General features: G+C 40.7%; 1 protein-coding gene across 1 annotated transcript; it reads left to right on the top strand.

Moving 5' to 3' along the window:
* The first annotated feature begins 1,705 nt into the window (after window positions 1–1,705).
* Window positions 1,706–18,272, top strand: UGDH (UDP-glucose 6-dehydrogenase). The gene is made up of 12 exons (XM_082282418.1): window positions 1,706–1,772; window positions 2,403–2,571; window positions 4,883–4,984; window positions 6,327–6,527; window positions 6,614–6,811; window positions 7,299–7,446; window positions 8,731–8,825; window positions 11,889–12,019; window positions 12,717–12,850; window positions 13,976–14,067; window positions 14,151–14,261; window positions 17,036–18,272. The coding sequence occupies exons 2-12, from the start codon at window positions 2,410–2,412 to the stop codon at window positions 17,144–17,146; spliced, it is 1,485 nt and encodes a 494-aa protein (XP_082138544.1). The 5' UTR covers window positions 1,706–1,772; window positions 2,403–2,409; the 3' UTR covers window positions 17,147–18,272.
* Window positions 18,273–22,034: the final 3,762 nt, after the last annotated feature.

Consider the following 22,034-nt stretch of genomic DNA (forward strand, 5'->3'; position numbering starts at 1 on the left):
GCAAACCCAGTTAACTGAGAGCTGACTCTAATGAACTACTAACTACCCACACATACACTAGCAGGTAGAGGGAAGTCCTTCTCACACACACCTGGCCTTGCACACAACCACTGTACCCCTCCTGTTTCTCGAAAATCCACTCTTGTGTGCCAGACACACCCCCGGGGGACCACTTAAAGGACCTGAAGTGGGTTTGGCTCTGACTGGTACAGAGGGACTAGACAACATTCTTGCAGTACAAATGTATGGATTCATGGCTATTCTGAGACCTAAGGAGATTGACAGGGGTTTGATGAGGATGGTATAAGTGAGACTGACTTCTGAGTCACTCACTGAGCTTCCATTTGCTTTGCTTAGGTTTCCCTGGAAAAAAAACCCCAGATGTGTTCAGAACTGAGACATCTGTGCCAATAAGCAATGAGGAAAGGTATGACTTGTTTTTACTTCAGAATAAACACAGTGAACCCTGCGCCTTCGCCAGGCGGTTCTTTGGCTAACCACCCTGACTTTGCCAGGATCCTGCACTGACTGCAAACCTCAGTAGGCTCTTTCAGTAGAAACACATGTATTTTATAGGCATTTCTAAAGGACCTGATTACAGTATGCACTCACTCAAGTAAGTAGAGATTCTTCTAGGGAAAGATCAGATCCTCCCAAGTAGTAACAGGGTAAAATATAGAACAGAAATAATGATTCAATTTTTAAAAATATATTTTAACAGCTATGGCTGAAAATGCCACATAAGAACAAGGCAATTCTTTAGTGGCTTTGATAAGAATGTGCATGTATTATCCACCTAGTCTGGCAACATTTAACATAGACATTGTAATCTGTTTAAAGCATAAATCACCACAATATTGCAGATGGAGCAAAATCCCACACCCAGCTTCTAGGTGAGGTAGTGTAAGTGAATTTAAATGTACTGGAGAAGAAAAGACTGCAGATTTCTCACAATCTTTCTGCTCCCAAAGCCAGATGCAGTATAATAATATACTAATATAATTAATATGTTTATATAAAAGGCAGGATCAGTATCCGAGAACTTTAATACTGCTAGGCAAGAGGTCCCTGGGCAGTGCCCAGGTCACAAGGACAAGAATGAAAGCTCGTTTTTTTTCCTTCCTCTAGGCAATGTTCACAGCCTGGACTTTAAACAATGAACTTTCCTGTAACCTATCCATGTTTCCCTTCACTTCTCTTTGTTGAGATGGTGCTACGGTACAGGAAAGAGAATAAACACCGCCTTCTTTACTCCACAGTAACCATAGCTGAAGGGCAAAAAATTATTCACGTGCATATTCAACCACCACAAGCAAATTCTCTTACAAAAATACCCTGAGGCAGAAGACAGGAGCAGTTCAGCGGCCCAGCCCCGACCAGGCCCGGAGCTCCCAGCCGTGCCCGGGGGCCCTGCGGCCCCTGAGCCGCCCCCGCCCCGGCGGGGCCGGGCCCGCCCGAGGTGTCCCGCGGCCATTCGCCGGCACCGCGGCGGGCGGGGAACGCGGGGCGGGCGGGCCGGCGCCGTTCTCCGCCCCCGGGGGAAGGAGGAGGGGGGACGGCCCCACTCGGCGTCCTCGCCATGAAGCAGCCGCCTCGGGCCCGCCGCGGCCCTTTAAAAAGCGGCCGCCGCCGCTGCCGCTCCCCTCCCAGCGGAGCGTCGCGTTGAGCTCGGCGCGCATCCTCCCTGAGCATCCCCTCCGCGCATCCCCGCCGCAGCGCTCCCGCTCGATCCTCGGCGCCGGGGCCGGACCGCGCCTGCCTGCCCGCCCGTGGTAAGTCTCTGTGCTGCGGTGCCGGCGGCGAGTCCCTCCGCTGTCGTCCCGGGGGGCCCTTTCCGCCCCGGAGCGCGGGGCCGGGCGCGGCCGGAGAGCCGCTCCCTTCCCGCTGTGCTCCCCGGGATGGAGCCCGCGGGGTCGGCCCGGCCCGCACCCTTCTTCGGGGAGGAGGCGGGAGCTGCGGCCTCCCTTTCCCGGCCGAGGGGCTCCAGGGGCAGGGCGCGGCCGGGGGTCCCGGCGCGGCTGTGGCCGCAGCCTGAGGCCGCGCCGGTCCTCGCCGAGTGCTGTCTGCAGCGGCGGGCGCTGCTCGTGCCCGGGACTGCCGTGGCATCAGCAATTCCTCGGCCCGAGGGTGGTGTTTGGGGTGTCGGGACTCAAAGCGACCGCAGAAACGCTTCCTTCATGGTCTGTGTGTGCTGGCGCTCCGGAGAGGGGCAGACTCCAAAGCCTTCCCGGGTTGGAGAGAGGAGTAGCAGTTCATTTCCAGAGATCAGCCATAAGAAAACGTTTCTGTGGGCCGCAGCATAATAAAATCTGAAATCGCAAATGCTCTTTGTTTTCCTTGAATTGTTGGCCGGTATTTTAATTTGTAACTCCTGATTTTCCATTTCCCCCCTCTCTTACTAGAGCAATCATGTTTGAAATTAAGAAGATTTGCTGCATTGGTGCTGGTTATGTTGGTGGGCCAACCTGTAGTGTTATTGCACAAATGTGCCCCAGTATCAAAGTTACTGTTGTGGACGTCAATGAGGCCAGAATCAATGCCTGGAATTCAGACACTCTCCCAATCTACGAGGTAAACACCACTGTTGTCTCTTCTTCCAGACAGTGTTGCTTTTGCTTGCCACCCACTACGTGGCATTTCCCCATAGCCCACTTCTGAAGCTTATCAAGCTTAGCACAGTAGCGATGTCCTTCAAAAAGAGTATTCTGGAACAGCTGCTTGTCACTACTGCTCATTAAACCAGATTTTTGAAATAACTTAATGCAGATGATGCAGATGTGTATTAATGATTATATGAAGGGCCTAATAAGGAAAATGTAATTCTATATGTAGTGAATTGTGCTAAATCATGCTGACTTTCTTTTGGGATGTGATTTGATCATAACATAGTCCACTTGCTCAGTTGCAGATATTACCCGCTGTGTTGTAGCACAGTATAAATGTGTAATATTGAGCTGTAAGCTTTATTTGCATTTTGAATACTGCCAAAATCCAATCTGTGCTGCCCAGCTTTAACTATATGGAAGGATGGGGACAGTCATGTTTCTGATTCAGCCGTACCCTAAATCTTCAGTCTGACCTGGGAAGACAAGGCCAAATAAATGTACCACACTGTCACTCCTTCGTTACAGAATTACTTTAATTTGAAAATACATAAAGCATTTTTCTATTTTGCTTCGCTTAGCATTTGTTGTTTTCCATTCTTTTTCATCATAAAAAAATAGGTCTCTTTTTCTTTCCTTCATTCTTTCATGAAACACAGTTTTTATAGATTTGAATTCTTTAACAGGAGTGAAAACTTGTCTTCACTCATCTCCCAAAGACAAGGCATCTGACTGGTACTTACAGTTGCTCTTTTGCTATAAGAAGTCTTCTTCCCTCTTAAAACCAAAGCTATACTGTGACTAAGTCAAGATGAATAGACCTCCTTTGTCAAATAAATTCAAAAGAAACTGTGTATAATGTTCAGATTAGCAGGTGAGACAGGAATAAATTTTATGAAAGCAAGTACTTTGTTTTCTCTTAACACTTAGACTGAATGAGCTGAAGTAGAGCTTGCCTTGGCGTGTTTTTTGGTTTGTTTTTTTTTAAAAACCCCAAACTTGTAACATCTGTTTCCTGGAATGGTGTCCTTTGCTTACAGAGAATGTACAAAAACTGCCAAGAGTTAGTTCAGACAGTTGTAAAATTGAGTCATTGCACAGTGAGGTTTTTGTATTTTTTTTTGGTTGGTTTTTTTTCTTTACAGTGTCAGAAGTTATCTATTGGGCTGCCTTTCTATTTACATCCCATTGTCAGACCATAGTTGGAATATTCAGTGGGTTGTAACACATGTTATTTTGCCTGTTCTGACCTTTGTTTTTCTTCTAACTGGGTGGTGTTTGATATAAAATGAGACAGTAAAAATGTCTTGCGTAAGAAAGCTTCTGCTTTGTTTTCTTCTCTCCATCTAGTGAACCTTTGCCTTTCTGGCATTTACTCAAATATCTAATGTCATGATAGGTGTCTCATGTTGGAGATTTGATTGCCACGTGAAAGTGCATGACTGACTATTCAAACAAAAAGTAAAAGCTTCTTTTATCTGTGACAACTACATCTTGGTTAAATTTTTTTAGACCATTCTAATACAGAGGACTGCTCATTTGTATGTGACCTCCTGCTTCTGTTGTCTGAGTGGAAGTGTTAAGGGAAGGGAAAGTGTTACAGCACAGTATGTGTCTCTGGAAAGAATTTCATCATATTATGGCTGTTGTGATTTTTTCATACTGTGGGAGTGGTTCCATGATAAGTTTAATCTGGCCCAAAGATGGGTGGTTGCTAAAAGGAGTGGTCTTGATTTCCTGTCTGTCTCTGCTGCCTATCTTTCACTGTATCTGGGCTTGCTTACTTGGTGGAAGATTTCTTTGTGGGGTGTTTTTTTGTGCTGAAGCAGTTTTAGATCTGAGATTGGGGAGATCATGGAAAGAGGGAAAAGGAGAGTTGGGACCACCTTTGTTTGCAGGCTTTGTTGTTTGTAAGACTTCTTCTTGAATCTACTTAATATCACTCTATGGGTATTTCTTTAATTGTAGTAGAATTGAGCATGGGAATAACTGAAAGCTAAAATCCGGCTGTGCAATAAGCAATTCAGTGTGGCTGAAAGTCTCAGGACAGCATTTTGAGCCTTTTGAATAAGGAAGAGCTTAACTCTTTCCACTGTGTAAATCCTCAGAAGCTTTACTTCAGTCAGACTGAAAACATGCTGCATTGATGGGGGGAGAAAAGAAAATCTTTCTATATCTGAAATTAAATGCTGTTTGGGCATAGAGTTTGCTGCTCTTCTAACTGCATTAACCTAAAGTTAATGGCATTAACTGTTTTTTTTTTCTGCTTTTTTTTCCAGCCAGGGTTACAAGAAGTAGTAGAATCCTGTCGAGGCAAAAACCTCTTCTTTTCCACCAGTATTGATGATGCCATTAGAGAAGCTGATCTTGTATTTATTTCTGTAAGTTTAGGGGGAGAAGGTGGTTGTGTTTATCTTTTTTTTTTTCTTTCTTATCAAATCATTTTGTTGCTTTTCTTCTAGGAAGATGCCTTTGTTTTGTCATGTAGATTCACTTAGCAATGTCATTGTGTCACAGATTTCTCCTTGTCGTTCTGTGTACTGTGGGAAAAGTGTTTAGTAAGCTTTTTATTTGTTTTTCTTCTAGCCAGTAGCACCTTTGACAAATGAAGAGGTTCTAAGTCAAAATGGTAATGTCGATGTTTAACTTGGTTTGGTGTACGAAGTCAGAGCAGAATGTAGTGCAGCTCTGTCATTGCAGTGTACTGTTGAAATCTATGGGACCTTGATAATAATGATAAAATTCCTAGACAGATATGCAAAATCATAGGCTGGTTATTCAGTTACGAAGTTGAACTATTTCTAGAAGCTTTTAAAAACAGTGTATTAGTGGAAGTGAGGGTGGCTTTAATATTTCAAAGCTATTGACACCACTAGAAAGAGGATTCAGTCAAAGATGAACCTTTTGTGATCTAGAGGTTGTTAGTAATGCAGAATGCAAAAGAACTGATTGCTATTTGTCTTGGTAGGCCACAGTTGAGTTATTTGTTAAAGTCCTTTTTTCTTGAGATCTCCTCTTTGTTAGGGCACTGTAGTGTGGAGCTCCCTTTCTGAGAGTATTTTTCTTCATTCATTTGGTCTAAAATGAATGCTATGTGGCTGGATGACTGCCACTAATACAGCCCATATATTGCCACCTGTCTTTGGTTCAAAACAAGCTGTTGTGTTTTACACATTGTTGGCATTTCTTCTTTCCATTTGTAATGAAAAGGACCCTCTGTCTTAACCTAAACAACGTGTTTTCCTTCATGTTGCCTTTTCTGTGTACGTCAGTATACTAATTTTCATCAGCCCTACACTTAGGTTTCATTGCAAAGTGAGTTTAAACTATAGTTGCCTCACTGGCCACAAGATTGTTATGTGAGCTTTTGCACTCCTAGCATGGGACAGGTAACAAAAAGTGGCTGGCCATAATCATGAAGAAATTACTGGTGTTTCCAGAATAAGGATTGTTTCACCAAAGCCTGCAGAGCTGCTATGACTTGCCCTTGTTTAAATCCTATTTGAATAGAGGCCAGTGAGCTTTCCATAGAAAACAAAATGGGTAATTGAGACAGCTAATAGCTCTTCATCTGATGTGGTAACCAGAATAATTCTGGGGTAGAAGCATATTCCTTCTTGTGAGAAGGAAAATGTCCGTCAGTCTTAACAATTTCACCTTGCCTCTTAACACAAGAGATACTGACCTGGAACATTTCTTCCCCTTTCATTTGTTTGTAATTAGGTTAATACACCAACAAAGACCTATGGGATGGGAAAAGGCCGAGCAGCTGATCTGAAATACATTGAAGCTTGTGCTAGAAGAATTGTACAGAATTCAAATGGCTATAAAATTGTCACGGAGAAAAGTACAGTTCCAGTACGTGCTGCGGAGAGCATTCGTCGAATATTTGATGCCAATACTAAGCCTAACTTGGATTTGCAGGTAAACATAATCTTTGAGTTGTGTGTTTAAAGGCTGGCTATTGGTTTTGGCTTTTATTTGTTGTTCTTTTTTTCCTGCGTGTGTAGGTGCTGTCTAACCCAGAGTTCCTTGCTGAAGGAACAGCCATCAAGGACCTGAAGAACCCGGACAGAGTGCTTATCGGTGGAGATGACTCTCCAGAGGGACAGAAAGCTGTCCGTGCTCTGTGTGCTGTTTATGAGCACTGGGTGCCCAAAGAAAAAATCCTTACAACCAATACCTGGTCATCAGAACTTTCTAAACTGGTTAGTGTTACTCACTGCTGTGGTCTGCAATGAGCAAGGGGTGTGAGACAAAGCTCAGAAGCAGAATTTTCTTGACACTGAGTGATGCAGCTAGGAAAGACAGGTGAGGTTGGGGGGGGACCCAATGCATGTGTCAAAGGATATTGATCTTTTCCAGTTCTCAGCTGACCTAGTTAATAGATGATACCAACTTTCTGTAAAGTCCTTTTCTCACTTTTATTGCTGTTATTTATTACTAAGAGCAAACTTCCAGTGCTATAGAAACTGATTACCATCATAAAACGGTTCAAACTCTGCAAGTTAAGCATTATCTTGGTTTGCTTAAATCACATTAACTGGCATCTCTGTATTAAACTACGTTACCCTTTTGTATGTCAACAGAGTTGCATGGGTACTGAAGTAATCCTTTCAGTAGCAGCTCCCTTTGGTCTGTGGACATCTTGGTTTCTGGAAAACCGAAGTTCTTTACTATGCTTTTTATTTACAGGCAGCTAATGCTTTTCTTGCCCAAAGAATCAGCAGCATTAACTCAATCAGTGCTCTGTGTGAAGCTACAGGAGCAGATGTTGAAGAAGTAGCAAGAGCTATTGGAACAGACCAAAGAATTGGAAATAAATTTCTCAAAGCCAGTGTTGGTAAATGAAAAATTCCTCCTTTCTTTTTCCCCGTTGGGCTTCTGTTTAATAGTGCAGTAGTAGTGTTTTGAAGTTAATCTGATTCTCTAAAATCTTCTACAGCATTAGAAGTACTCAATGTATGAAAATACTGCTGTAGAATACTAGTATAAATCAATTTTTTTGGTAAAGTATGTAGAATTGAGGTTGCTGCAGACCCAGCAACCTGAAACTGGAGAGCTCAGAGTGTGTGGTTTATCCTGCCTGTGACACTGGAAAGAAAAGTTGCAGCTTTATTTTTCTGAAGCATCACTGATGACAGTGCTCTCCAAGATGTCTTCCTGATTGCAACTGCTGCAGTTTTGTTTGGGAGCTGCTGCCAGTGCCCTGAGAGAGGGAATACCTCTAGCTCAGAATGTGTAATGGCAGCTTGTAATTTGTAGGATGAATTCATAGGATCATAAGGTTGGAAAGACCTCAAAGATTGAGTCCAGCCTTTGACCAATCACGACCTTGTCAACTAGGCCATAGCACTAAGTGCCACATACAGTTGTTTCTGGATTAGATTTATGAGAGAGTAAGATGTGATAAAGTGGTGATCAGTATATCAAACTTTCAAACTTCAGAACAAGACTAAAGCCTGTCTCTATGATTTTATGCTAGAAACTGTGACTTTAAAATAACCTTATTAAATATAACCTATCCTAGAGTCTGTGCAAGAGTAAAAAATAGATAGCAAATGCATTACCAAAATTCCTACTATGTTGTTACAATTCCTTCTACACTGTGTTGTTTCTGGGACTCTGCTTGCTGAGCAAAGTTCTAGTTTAAGGATCCCTCTAATTGTCTCAGTTTTCCCTTGGTCAGCTATGGTGATCTTTGGTTCTTGGCAATGATTAAATATCCATTTGGGGGTGCAGGAGGAAGGAACCTAATCTTAACACACTTGTTTTGAGAAGTATTAGTCCAGATCTTGAGATGGGGGGACAACAGGCCCAGGAGCTTCTCTGCCTACTTGTAAAAAAGCCCATAGTTGCTTTTTCTCATACAAGTTCAGGTTTCTGTGTTAAAACTTCCATTGATTTCAGTGGAACATGAAGCATAATTAAGCCTTCTGTAATTGACAAAGTAAGCAGGTCCAGGAGTTGGATTTTAAGATATTAAGTTTTTTCATTTGCTAGCAGTGAAATATGGGGAAAAATTATAATGCTGACGATGCCAGTGATTGCCAAAAGCTGCTTGATTCCACAGATTGTCTTGGATCAGTACCTTAATCACCTGTAAAATAACTGCTTTCTCTTTCAGGGTTTGGAGGTAGCTGTTTTCAGAAGGATGTCTTGAATTTAGTGTACCTCTGTGAGGCACTGAACTTACCTGAGGTAGCTCGCTACTGGCAACAGGTACGAGTTCCTCACCAATTTTTTCAGAGGGTGGTGTTTCTTCAGCACTCAGCTTTCAGGCATTGAGCTTTTAAGTGTTTTCCTCACAAACTGTGTTTCAGCTCTAAGGAGCAGATAACTTAGTTCTGGTCATCTTTACATTTTAGGGCACTCAGCCTAATGCTGCCATTTGATAATTACAGGTACTTAGGCTTTTTTGGGGTGAATTAAGTTACCTGGGTCAAATGGATTGGGAAGCTGTCTAGAAGCAGCACTAGGAAATGTGAAGTACAAGCGTGTGTCTCCTGTCTTTCTCTTGCAGTTTGCTGCCCACTTAGAATTCAGAACTTTTGATCTTTTCCTCAGGGTCTACTTCTACAGCTCTGAAAGAACTCAGCAGATCTTGCTATTTTTTAAAAAAACAAGGAGGTTGCTGTTGTTCCGTGGTTTAATGTTAGGAATGGGAAGATATGGATGCTCAGGCCTGGCTCTAGTGCAGCAATAATACCCAGTCTGTACTAGCAAGCATTTCCCTGTTAACCAGTGAAAGCACCTCACCTTTCTTCCTAGTCCTGAATGAGAAGCTTTGAGGTGTGTGGTATGGTCAAAAAACCCCTTTGGTTTTTTGCTGATTTGTCTGTGGTGGTCAAGTATAAAGCTGCCCAGCAGATGCCCCCAGAATACCAAGTACTTGATTCGCCTACCTTATTAACAGCTTTGCTTTTTTTGATCTTCATTTTGGCTAGCCTTTTTTCCCTTCACTCTTCTCTATCCCAGTCTGCTGCCAAAGAACCAACCTGCCAATAATTACTAGTACATCGTTGGTCAGTTGTGCCACATCTGTACTGAAGTCCAGTGTTATACTGTTATCTAGGTCATCATGGACATATGGTGCTGTTGATGGGGTTATTTAGGCTTTGTTGGCTTTGCAAGGTTCTCTTCCCCAGGAGATCCCTAATACTTCCTTCCAAATGTCTGAAGTTTGGCTGGATCTCACTCATAATTCCCCCATAACTGCCTGTAAAACTGTGCCATCTCCAAGTACTATCTGTGGCTTTTGTCAGCTTCTTCCATTACCTGTGATGTCCAGTGGCTCTCGATGCCCTGTTCAGAGTTTAACCTCCAGCCAGGGGCTAGTCAGCAGCCTAGTTACTTGCTTGCAACTATAACTCTTACATTAATTGCTTGGGACATGAAAAGCATGGGTTTTATGTTGTTTGCCTCTTCAGAGGTTTGGATTGACATCTTCCTTAAAAATGTATTTCATTAGGATAGCCTAGTCTATGGTGGAGAGGCCTGCATCCCATCAGTGAAGAGAGACTAATGTACTGAATGAGCTTTGTGCAAGCATCCAGAAGAGATTTGGTTCAGTGTAGGATGTGGATGCATCAGCACAGCAGGGAAGAGGAGGAGCACTAGGCTCTGATATTTGCTTTATGAGCTACTGCTTTTACTCACTGTAAGATGAGAGCAGACAACGGACAGTCCCTGGAGCAGCATGAGCTGCAGGAACCAACCATATTACCTCACTGATAATCTGGTGGATAGGGAATAATTAATACTGTCTTGAAAGAAACAAGTTGGTTTGGCTCTGTCCTGTGAGATCATAAGGACCCTTCTCAAAATGCAGGCTACTTGGTATCTTGGCAACCCAAAGGCATAGGAACACTTAGTTTGTTCTATCTGGAGGTTTATTTAACAAAAGCCTAAAAGTTTGCATTGCTGCTGTAAACAAGGCAGTTAAAGTGCTTTTGATGCTTTTATGCTTTCTTTCAAGAGCAGTGTTCTTTGCAGTGTTTCTGTATGGCTTATTAAGCTGTGGGCAGATCAGATGGTAAGAACAGCTGCCTGCAGAGTTAGGGTAAGGTAAAATGCCATGCTCATACTACAGCCCTGTAGCTGCACCTTCTGCTTCCTCAGAGCCCTGTTGTCATCTCACAGGGGTCTGTCTGCCCCAGCCCACACTGCTCAAGTCATGTAATGTGCACTCCTGTGCACCCTTAAAAGCAACTGTATGCGCCCCTTCTTTGTGGCCTGAGCACTGCACTCTTGGCAGTGGGAGAGCTCAGACCAGAGGCACATTCTGGAGGATATGCTGATCAGAGCAGTCCCAGAATCCTAACTTTTGTTCTATCTGGCCTTTGGAGAGAGGAGGGCCCTCTAATACCAAAACCTTCATTCCTTGAACATTTACCTACAGAAGGAAATACATTCCTCTTGCCTTGCCAACTGTACATTCATTGCCTGTCACTGCCCTGTTGAGTTGCATAAATCTCACTGCTTTTATTTCTTTTCCTCAAATAAATGTGGTTCACCAATATCCTTCTACTGAATAGTTTATACCTTATGTCTCAAAGGCTGCTCCTGTTAATTCTTGATTTGGGCTAAAAGTTTCAAAACCCGGAGGGTTGTGTAGCTCTTTCCAATCCACTTTAAACACTGAAAAGGTGGGGGAACGTACCTTTACTATTTTACCAGTGGTCCAGTGTCCTCTGTGTGTGATGACTGGAGATCCAAGTGTGAAGCAGGCTGGAGGAAAGAACTGGAGCAATGGGTGATCAAACCCACTTTCATGTAATAACAAAATAATGAAAGTGAGCCATTTAAGTGTGGTTGAATTACACAAGTTTCCTGTATTGGCATCTGTTAGTGTGGATTAAAAAGGCTAATTCTTGCAGTTGTTACATGTGGCATGTAAAAAAGCGTAGGTCTGGCAATGGGGTGTCCATGTGACATCAAGTACCCTAGTTCTGAAATAGGTAGAGACATGGAAAGCAATAAGTTTTAATTTTCTTTAAAAAAGGCAATCTGGAAAAAATCCTAGTCTTTAAACTAGATAATGCATGTTAAGATGTGTGTATGTGGATCAGAATTCACTCATTAAATAGGGTTTATCTCAGCATTTGGTAAATTAACTAAATTTATCTTTGGATTGCTTATGATACTGAGTATCATAATTCAAATAATCTCTCTTTTAAACCTGTATTAAATTTATGTATGGGTAGTTTGGCTTGATGGTTAATAGAATCTATTTATAGTTTAAAATGGCTCCCTTCTGTACCATCACGGCTTGTATCATTTCAGGTAATAGACATGAATGATTATCAGAGAAGAAGATTTGCTTCCCGCATTATTGACAGTTTGTTCAATACTGTCACTGACAAGAAGATTGCTATTTTAGGGTTTGCTTTCAAAAAGGATACTGGGGACACAAGGTAAGCAAGCAAGCTCAGCAACCCCAGCAGGGATTCCCTACAGTCGTCACCAGCCACGCAGCTAATGCCCCCCCAATGAATTGTATTAAGAGGTGGGATATGGGACCCTTTGTTTCTTTCGACTGAATTGGTGGGTAACAAAGATTAGTCTTTCTTAAATGGGTGAGAAAAGTTTCTTGACCTCTACAACAGACCTGAATCATGCAGAAGTTGTAGATCATTCTAGTCCTTATTAACTTACACAATCAAAGATAGATTTTAACAGACTCCTTCCATTCTTCACAGAAAAGAATGCAAACACTTCTGCAGCTGGTTCTAAATTGCTTTGTGAAATCAAAGTTTCAGCTTGGTTTCCTGAAGTGGTTAATTCTGTTTTCCTGTAAAGGTCAAACTTGATACAACTCTTCAGCTGCAGTTTGTGGGGAAAGCTTATAAACTCTAGGCCTTTATAATTTTGGTCTGTAGGAGTCCTCGGACTTATTGTCTCTCTTAATTCAGCAAAAGAGATACAGACTTCTTCATATTATTCTTCTGGGTGTCCCTCAAGATAACAGATTTCCTGCTGGCATGGTTGCCACTAAGATATTTAATGTAAAATTGATATAAAAGCTCTGGTATTGCATATCATGATACTTGAAAACTTTCATTACTTGGAACATGCCACCTGGTTCCTTAACTGATTGATTCTCTTCCCTAGAGAGTCATCCAGTATCTACATTAGCAAGTATTTAATGGATGAAGGAGCAAAGCTCCATATCTATGACCCTAAAGTACCTAAGGAACAAATCATCTTAGATCTCTCACATCTGGGTGTCTCAGAAGATAACCAAGGTAAGAATGCTCATGTAAGGTTTATTTCCTCTTTGCATCCTATTCTCAATATACACGGGTCTGTTTAAATATTATAAATTCATTTTCAGCATGATATCGTTGTGCTGTTGGTTGCACATAGTAGAAAATGGTTATAGCTCAGAGGATTACTCTCACTCTTCTTCCTTTCCCCATAGCTTTTGTAGATAAATGCTAATTCTCAACTATTGTATATTTTTCTTTCAATAAATACTCATTTGAATAGATGCCTAGAATTTTATATTTTCGCATAATTAAAAGGAAGAGAAAGAAGACTGTCCAGAAGGAGAGACTAGTTGTTCTGATAGTTTCTTTGTGTCCAAAATACTGTCTTGTATTAGTTCTTTCCTACATAACTAAAATAAAGAAGTAATTCCAGAATGCAGTATTGAGCATTCTCCCTCCCCTCATATCACTTCCAAATTACTTTCTTCCCTTACATTCAAGAACACTTTAGAGTAAATCACCTATGATTATAGAGGTAGGGGGTATGTGGAACTTCTGTTTTCTTACTGGGGAGAGGGGGAATGGAGTTGATGAATGGGGAGAATAGATGAGGCTTCTAGAGGTGAAGAGAATGGAGCAAACTGAGCTGTGATGAAGAACAAAGAGTGTACACTATTTGACATGCCCTTGTATTAGAGGGAAAGGGAAGGCTTTCCTCTAGGCAGCTGCTCAGGCAGCCCCTGGGGAGCCGTGTGTCTCTTCCCCAGTGTGAACTGAGTGTTAAATAGAAACTGTGATGTGCTGCTGTTCTACAGACAATGACCTTCGTGAGAGTTGGCATTTGAGCACTCGATAGTACCCTCTAATTCTAGAGATGTCCTTGAGTGTATACATTAGATTTGAATGCTTGACTTGAAACATTTAAGTGCTGTGACTACTCAGATGCCAGGTATGAGCTGTTTTCATCTAAATGAGTAAAATCTAAATGAGTAAAATCTAAATGAGTAAAATCAAAGTGGTATCTTGGTAGAAAATATCTCTAGGTGAGTGACTTGAAACCACTTGTTTGTGTAGGGCAAGGAAGGAGACTCATTTGCCAGAAACGTGTCAGATTGGTGGTAAAGGCATGTGCAGAATAAAATTATTTTCCTTCTGTTACAGTGTCTCGGTTGGTCACTATCAGTAAAGATCCCTATGAAGCCTGTGATGGAGCCCATGCCCTTGTGATTTGCACTGAATGGGACATGTTTAAGGTAAATGTTGTCTTAAACTAAAGAAAAAAAGAGGGAGTGTTATGCTACTTATTTATTCTATCTGCTTTAATTACTCTTTACAGGAGCTGGATTATGAACGTATTCATAAGAAAATGCTAAAGCCTGCATTTATCTTTGATGGTAGGAGAGTTCTAGATGATCTTCACAATGAACTACAAGTCATTGGCTTCCAGGTAATCATCTGGGCGATGCTTCTTATGTTTCTTTCCTTCTTCTCTCTTCCCTCTTGCTCTCCCTCTTCAGTGACTGAGTAGCAAGGGAAAAAAAAAGACCTCTGTAGGTGAGGATTTAAATGTACACCTGTCTATTCTTAAGTGTTCACTAGTGCTGTCTTCCTCTACTATCTTAATACTTTCACAGACTGATGCTCTTTTAAAGTTGAGGCTATATCAGACTATGCCATCAACATTCTGCAATATAAGCCTGCCTTAGAATTTAGATAGGAAGAGACTTCTGAGATCATAGAGTGCAACCATAAATACAACATCTGAATGCTGTTCTGCCCTTCTTTGCAGCACAGCATATATATAAATAATGGACAGTTAGGAGGTAAACATGAAAAACTGCTAAATCTCATGCCTGAATTAATTCTAGGCATGATATTTGACTCCAAAACTAGCTCCTTCACTGTTTCTTCCAGACCTGCAGTCTTTGCTGCTACCACACAGCAGAAGGGCTGAGTTTGAATGTTATAACCTATGCCACAGCCCCTACTTGGAATCTTATTTTAATACCACAAAAAAAAAAAAGACGCTTTTGAAATTAACAGTAACAGGATAGCAAAACACACTTCCTGCAGAAGTAAATGTAAGCTGTAAGTACCATTTTTGCTCCTCACAAAGGACATAAGCAGGTTTACTGGAGACATGAGACTTAAACACTGGACACTGGACAAGATGTCATGTGGGTAACAAATGTTTATCAGCTGTGAGATCTTCACTTGGACAAACTATTAACAGAAGTTTTGGACTCTTCTCCCTGAAGTTTGTGTAACAAAGCTGGCTGATGCTGGAGGTGAAAGCAGTGAATGCAAAAATGTATCTGAAGATAGTCAGGGAAACACCCAATTATTACATGGGAGGTTGGAGGAGATGACTGATTAGTCCTTTTAGTCCTTTGTGTTTGATTAAGATTAGCCAGAAGATCCAAACAATGGTGTTTGTTTACACCAGAGAGAGGGCCCAGAAGCAAATGCTTCACTTTTTAGCTAAGTGCTTTGCCAAGCTAATAGCTAATTCTATATCAAATTCTAATCTGTGTGATATTTCTCCTAGGAATTTCTCTTCTGAAGTCTTCTGTGGCTTAAAGACTTTCTAGATCAGAGACTGTACTTTTGTGTTTCTTGTATGAAATTCATGTTGAATTTTTAACCAGTTTGTGAGTTTGCTGACCAGAATGCAGTTGGTCATCCAGGTTTATTATCCAGATTTTTCATCCAGAATATCATTGCAAAGGCATTTAACAATTGACCTATAGTCTCTGCATAAAATAGTAAAAAGGATTTTGTCTTAAATGGACAATCCCAAATTTTAAGTTTTTAGGGCTCTAGTCTTGTTACTTCCCTTGTTAAAAGTTGTTTCACTAGACAGCCTAATAGCTACATTAGATGCTAAAAGCAATTCCATTGTATACAATCTAAATCTATGAATCAGAGTAGTTCTAAATTTTTTTTCTCAAACTGGAGTTTAAATAACTTTGAACACACCTACCATTTCAATTATAACCTGTTTCCACAGTAGAAGCTTAATTCAGGACATACAAATGTGAAGCTCTGTGATTTTAGGCGAAGTAATTTCTGATTTGAGAAAAAAAATCTGCTCAGGTCTTAAGCAGGGAAAGTAGAGTAAGCCTTGACTGAAGGGCTTGAAGCACTTTCAGCATAGATGGAATTTGACTAATACTAAAGTCACCAAATCCTGGAACAATCTGATAGAAGCATCTCAGTCAGATACCATAAGAACAAAATTTACAAGCCAGATCAGATGCATGTTTCAGTTATTTTTCATTCCCTGTACTTCTGAGTACTGTCCTTACTCTCATAATGGCTGTAGGATTTCTCTCTTGATATTTTTTCCATTTAAGCTACAGTTACATACGCTGTTTGAGAGTCAGCTTGTATAGATTCATTCAACTAGGCAGTTGAAGCTGTTAAAGGGCAACTACAGTACATACAGCTCTCTTGACTGTTTAAACAACTCTCTTCAGTGTTAGCTCAGATATCTGCCTAGAATATATTCATCAAAATTTTATTGAAATAGAATAGTTGAAGTATTTTGTTTTTTGGAGCTTTGCTTTTGACCTGCATTACTTAAGAGGAAAGCTACAGTTCTGCTTATTTATTGAATGCCTGAACTGTCCTACTAGTTAGTGTTTTGTCTTCTTCAAGCTCTGTCCTTAGTGATTTACATTAGTCTGAACTAGAAATTAGGGGAATTTGCCTTGCTCTTTGAATTTTGCCATACCTGGCTTGTGTGTGTTGGCTTTGTCACATGCTTTCACTTGTAGTGTTGGCTGCCTTTACCCTTTCAGAGTTGTGTTGTTTCAAAAACAGCCTACTGCATTACAGAGGGAAAAAACTTTTTCTATGTTAATTTAGTATAAATTTTTAGGAAAAGGAGTCTGAACCCACATGTTAAGAATATCCAGAAACATTTTATGGTATTTGTATTGGTAGTTCTATGGAAGGTGAGGCAGATGGATGTTCAGATTGTCAAGATGCAGCTTTAAGTAGGCAAAGCAGCCACCTGTGAAAGGCTGGCTGGTTGGTTGTTTTGTTTTTTCAGCAAACTCTTTGCAACTCCAGTCACAGAAACTGTCCTTGGGCACACTGTTCTTTGTGGCTTGTGCTACTCTAGTGTTCATAAAATGTGTTCTTTATAGATTCCTCATAGGTTGACATGATTGTTAGCTTGCCGCACTCACTTGTGAAATGTGTTTTCTCTTTCAGATTGAAACAATTGGGAAGAAGGTGTCAGCCAAAAGAATTCCTTTTGCTTCTTCATGTGAAATTCCTAAATTCAGCCTGCAGGATCCACCTGTCAAAAAGCCTAGGGTTTAATAGATACTGAAGGAATTCTGTGGATCTTCTTAGTGATAATACTGTAAGCCTATGCTTTTTTTTTAAGGAAATATATTTTTCATAAACTAAACCAGTTTTACACTAGAAATGGTACCTGGTACATGTGAATTCAGTCTATTTTCAAATCTCTATTTTTATAGCAATTTTTTTTTGGTTACTGAAGATGGTACAAACCTGTTTTTAATAATGAATCATCTTTTAAGTGCAAAAGTTACCTTCAAACTGCAGATTTCTGCTTCCAGAAGTGTTGCTAAACGGCACTTTAAATATTTCAAGTGATATGAAAGCAAAAGAAATAGAATATCTTTCTACCTTAGTCCAGTTATAGACTGTAATCAGTCTATATAAACTGTCATCTATAGACTGGAACTTTGGTCTCAGCAATTTTTAATTTTCTTTTGGGGTGATTCTTTGCCCGGTTAAATGCCTGCTCTAACTGGCATTCAAGTCAAAAGATCATTTCTAAGTAAATTGGTAGGCTTTAGGTCCAGCCCTAAGGTAGAACTGACTTCAACAATAACGCCCCAGTCGTGGTTGGGATCCATTGGCGCTGATACAGTCTGAACTTCCTCTCTTGGGAGACCAGATAGTTCTGCAGGCATCGATCGTGTAATTAGTGCCAGTGGACAGCAGCTACAAACTGATCCACTGGCAGGTTTGCAGTTTTCATTTTTTGGTTGTCTTGCCTACATTCCATGTGCAGCCACACATTTTTGATTTAATCAGATTCCTGGGGCAAGTATTCCCTAAGTTACAGCAATACAACCTGTCTTCAGCAGAGGAGCATTCTGCTTGTTTGAACACTGGATTTAAGCAGAATTACCTTAATTTGGTATCAGCCCAAGTAGAAAACAAATATTGGCTTCAATGTTACCTGGTAGTTATCTTTTTCCTTCCTTACATACATCTGAAAGCAGCTTTTTTAAAGAATCTGCAAAAACATAATCTCTGCTGTGAAGAAATTATTAAAAATTAATTCAGGCCCATAAATTCAGCCCCAAAAATCAGCTTGCTACCTCATTTGACTAGCAGGAATGAATACTTCCAATGTTCTCTTGATATTTTTGCCTTTATTGTTACTTTGTTTCTACTTGTTTTTTATTATTCTCAATTGGCCAGTGCTATTAAAATCCTTGAGATTACAGTGTTGTCAGTATTTGGCTTGTTGCATGGTGTTGTGAAATGGAGGGGAGGATAGAGAAGGATGACCATAGACAGGTTTCAGACTTGAAGGTGTAGACATATTAGTTGAATAACAGTGTTGGGATAGAAAATTATCCTGCAACTGGTCACATAATAACTTCAGAATTATTCAACTTGTGTGCCTTCAAGCATGGTGTATCAATAGTTAAACAGGAGGTAAGATCAGTGTCTTGGTAATGAGTGCTATTACTGTCACTGTGTACCCACGGAAATGTAGGGACAGTTTAAGCTTTAGGACAGATCCTTGAAGATTTAAGGAACTTGGATAATAATTTGGATAGACGATACAAGACACTGTTACACTGAAATAGCTGTATCCTTGAACCAGATGCTTTCAGATTCTGCGTGTTAATGGCTTCCACATAGGGACTTACTCTGCAACGATCATCTGGCACTTCAGGCAAATATGCCTAAGGCTTTTTGTCCTACTGTAAGATTTTTCTCAGAGAAGTGCATCAAAAGCCAAGCAAAGTGAGTGGGAATTATGGGGGCTTAAAATCAAACTGTCATCTTTCATCATGCCATTTCCTCCTCCCTATTGACTAGTGCTGCTTTCATGTGACAACCCTGAGATGCAGTCAGGGTTGCAACACAACCTTTATTAAGCGGTTGATCACCCTGTCTTTGCAAGGTGATCACCCTGTCTTTGCAGGTGTGTGTCCTCTTAGCTACCTCTGGCCCTGTAGCACCTGAGAGGGCAGGCTAGTCACTGCTCCTTTGGGATTAAGAAGAGGGTGCTGACAAGCTGTACTCAAAGGATCTCTTGTCCCTGACTGTTCAGGTTAGTACGGCACTGCTTCAGGCTGTTTTAATCAGGAGGGTGAGTAGAGGTGTCAGAAAATCAGGATGCCTTTCTGAAACTTGCACACACCTGTAATAGTAGTGCCTCTATATGGGACCTGTCTTCACCAGTTTGAAGCAGATGTTGAACTGCTACTCATGTGTGAAGTATTGCTCCTTTTAGGAATGTGCAAGTGTTCATGAGATGCCAGTGGCTTTTCACAAGCCATCCCAAAGAGCTGGAGAAGCTAAGTGCTGTACCCCTGTTGCTACCCTGTTTCTCCTGCAGACTTAATCAAAGCCTGAATAGTGTCTTGGGGCTTAGTCATAAAGATATTAGAGAATGACTGAGTTCATTACAGTGGGATCATTCTAACTTCCCTCTCTTAGCAAAGGGGGAGCAGCAGATCCTGAGGAGCAACAAGAGGTAAAACTAGTACGGGCATTTTCCTTGCTTTCTTCAAGTCAACTTACTATCTTGGTGGCTGCATTCTTTTAGTGGGAGAACTGGGATTGGGGGATGAATCCAGTGGGACATTCCTTCAGGATACAGCAATACATACCTTGCATATATGCCAGAGAACCTTACCACAGGCCAAAAGGAAGAGCTTCAGAAGCTTGTGCAGCACCATGAATCATAAGCCGTTGTCTTCAGAGTACATGTGTCTGGGAAATAAGAACGGGAGATGACCTGTGTTCTGTTCTGAAGGCTTGAGTAGTGCACATAAGAGATGGGGTTTAGTGCTATTGAGTCGTCGTGTATGGATGTTACAGCAGGTAATTCTGGATGAGAATTGTGTAATGTGACCAGTGGACTCTTGTGCTCTGAAATTCCTTTTACAGGGCTCTTAAAATGCAATCCCATGGTAACACTGTGTTACACTGCAAAAATGTGAATACAACAGCTGAAGCAAAGCCAGATTTAACACAAGTCAAGGAGTTTGAAACAGAATGCATAAATTGGGTCTTACCCAAGATGTACACAAACAAATTCTAAGTGCCAGGCAAGATGTGCTGGTTTTCTTCTGAGTATGTGTGGTCACATTTTTGTGCAGCTAAAACTTGTCTGCTTCCAGGAATACAACAGCCAAGAATATTCCAAGTGAATAGAACACATATATTTGACCAAGATTAGTTACTATAGGGGTGAGGAGGAGCAGTTGGGGTGAGATTTTGTACTGGCCAAAATGTTTACACTTCTCATTTGAGGTTCTTGTAGTGCTATAATCTTGTTCAACAGCTAAACTTGGAAGTTAATTGTAAAACAATGCAGGAAGGCATAATGGAGATCTGATTTAGGAATGGTGGAGTCAAGCTAAAATTTCTGGTCCAAGCTGAACATCTGCAATAAGTTATCATGTTGTAGTAAGGAAGCATAAATGCTTCACACTTACTTTTTAAATGAAGGGGACACCAATATTAATTATTCATCAAGTAGGGAAAAAAATATAAAACTGTTTTTAAATTGACAAAGCCAGAGTGTTCAGTTCACCTAAGGACTTGAAGTTACTGGAATATGCAATTCTCTATGAATAACATTTAATTATGTTTCAGTGTAGTAGATTGATGTGATGATGCTTAAAAAGACTATTCATTCTTTTAAAGTATCTATTTCAACTTTAAATCTTATTCCCAAAACTCAGTTAGTTGTTTTCCTGGTTGCAAGGATGATTAATGTTACTTAAAATATTTTATAGCTGCTTTGTGAAACAGACAGAATGATGTGATTGACATACAAAATGAAAATGTCACCAAACATGAAACTTCACCAAACCAAGTCATGAAACCTGTGCTGAATTACAACAAGGATGTTTCTGAGAGTTTGATGCCTTAACACAGCTATGGAAAAACTGAATGGGCAATAGGGGAAGTAAGATGGCTGTAAAAGCAGGAATTTGTAACTAGGAAAAGAACTTTAGGGCTTGTCTTCAAACACTGTTAAAAAAAAAAAAAAAACAAAACAGGCACAGACCCTCTCCAGTCTATGAAGTCAAAGTGTGACTTTGACTAGAATCCACAGCAAAACAGCTAGAAAATCTTGTGTAGCTTCTGACACTTGGTACCAGACAGATGGCAGACAGCTGTGTAAGAGCATGAGATCATCTTCTGAACCACCCAGCAGCAACTCATAAGATAATTCTAAAATGAAGTAATATTGGACTGTGTTTCAAGAAGCATTATTTCTCTTACTGTAAAGAAGTCACTGTGCAATGTTCTGTTGTTCCAGTTTGATAATGGCTTTATGGCTCAGAATTCCTTTTTTCTGTATTTTGGTGTTAATATGCTGAAAGAGCAGTAACTTGGCAGAAGCTACAGTCATATTCTGTTACATCTGCTCTGTAGGCAAGTCAGAACTGTTCTTTACAGTAGGACCCCTAATAAGGGCTGGCAGCTGTTAAATGTGTGGGTATCCTGGGGTTGATGTTGCAACCCTCTCCATCTGCTGCAGTGGAGAGAATGTTGAATTTTCTTGCAAATGGTTGATAACCTTTCCCTGCTCTAGTACTCAAGTGTACTTCAGCTGAAGCAGGGCATTTTTGGCTCAAAATATACTTGGGCTATGACTAGCAATCAGGCCTTTTAATTTAATTTTTAAATTTATTAATATTAAAAAAAAAAGAAACCAGCCTTGTCTCTCTGCCCTTAAAAAATAGTTATTCTTTGTTTATCCCTTCTTCCCCTTTGTTCCTCATGGCTCACATTTCTCTTCCCCTTACACTGGTGAATTAGTACATTCCTTCTTGGTAAAGTTTTGTCTTCATAATGCTTTAATATTGCTGTACTTCATTTTGTGAAGTGTCAACTGTGCATCACTGGCCTTGGTTGTATAATCTTATGTTCATACAAGTTTCTCCTATATATTATCTTGCTAGGTAGCTGTCTT

Source organism: Coloeus monedula (genome assembly GCF_965178545.1).
Source record: "Coloeus monedula genome assembly, chromosome: 5".
Lineage (NCBI taxonomy): Eukaryota > Metazoa > Chordata > Aves > Passeriformes > Corvidae > Coloeus > Coloeus monedula.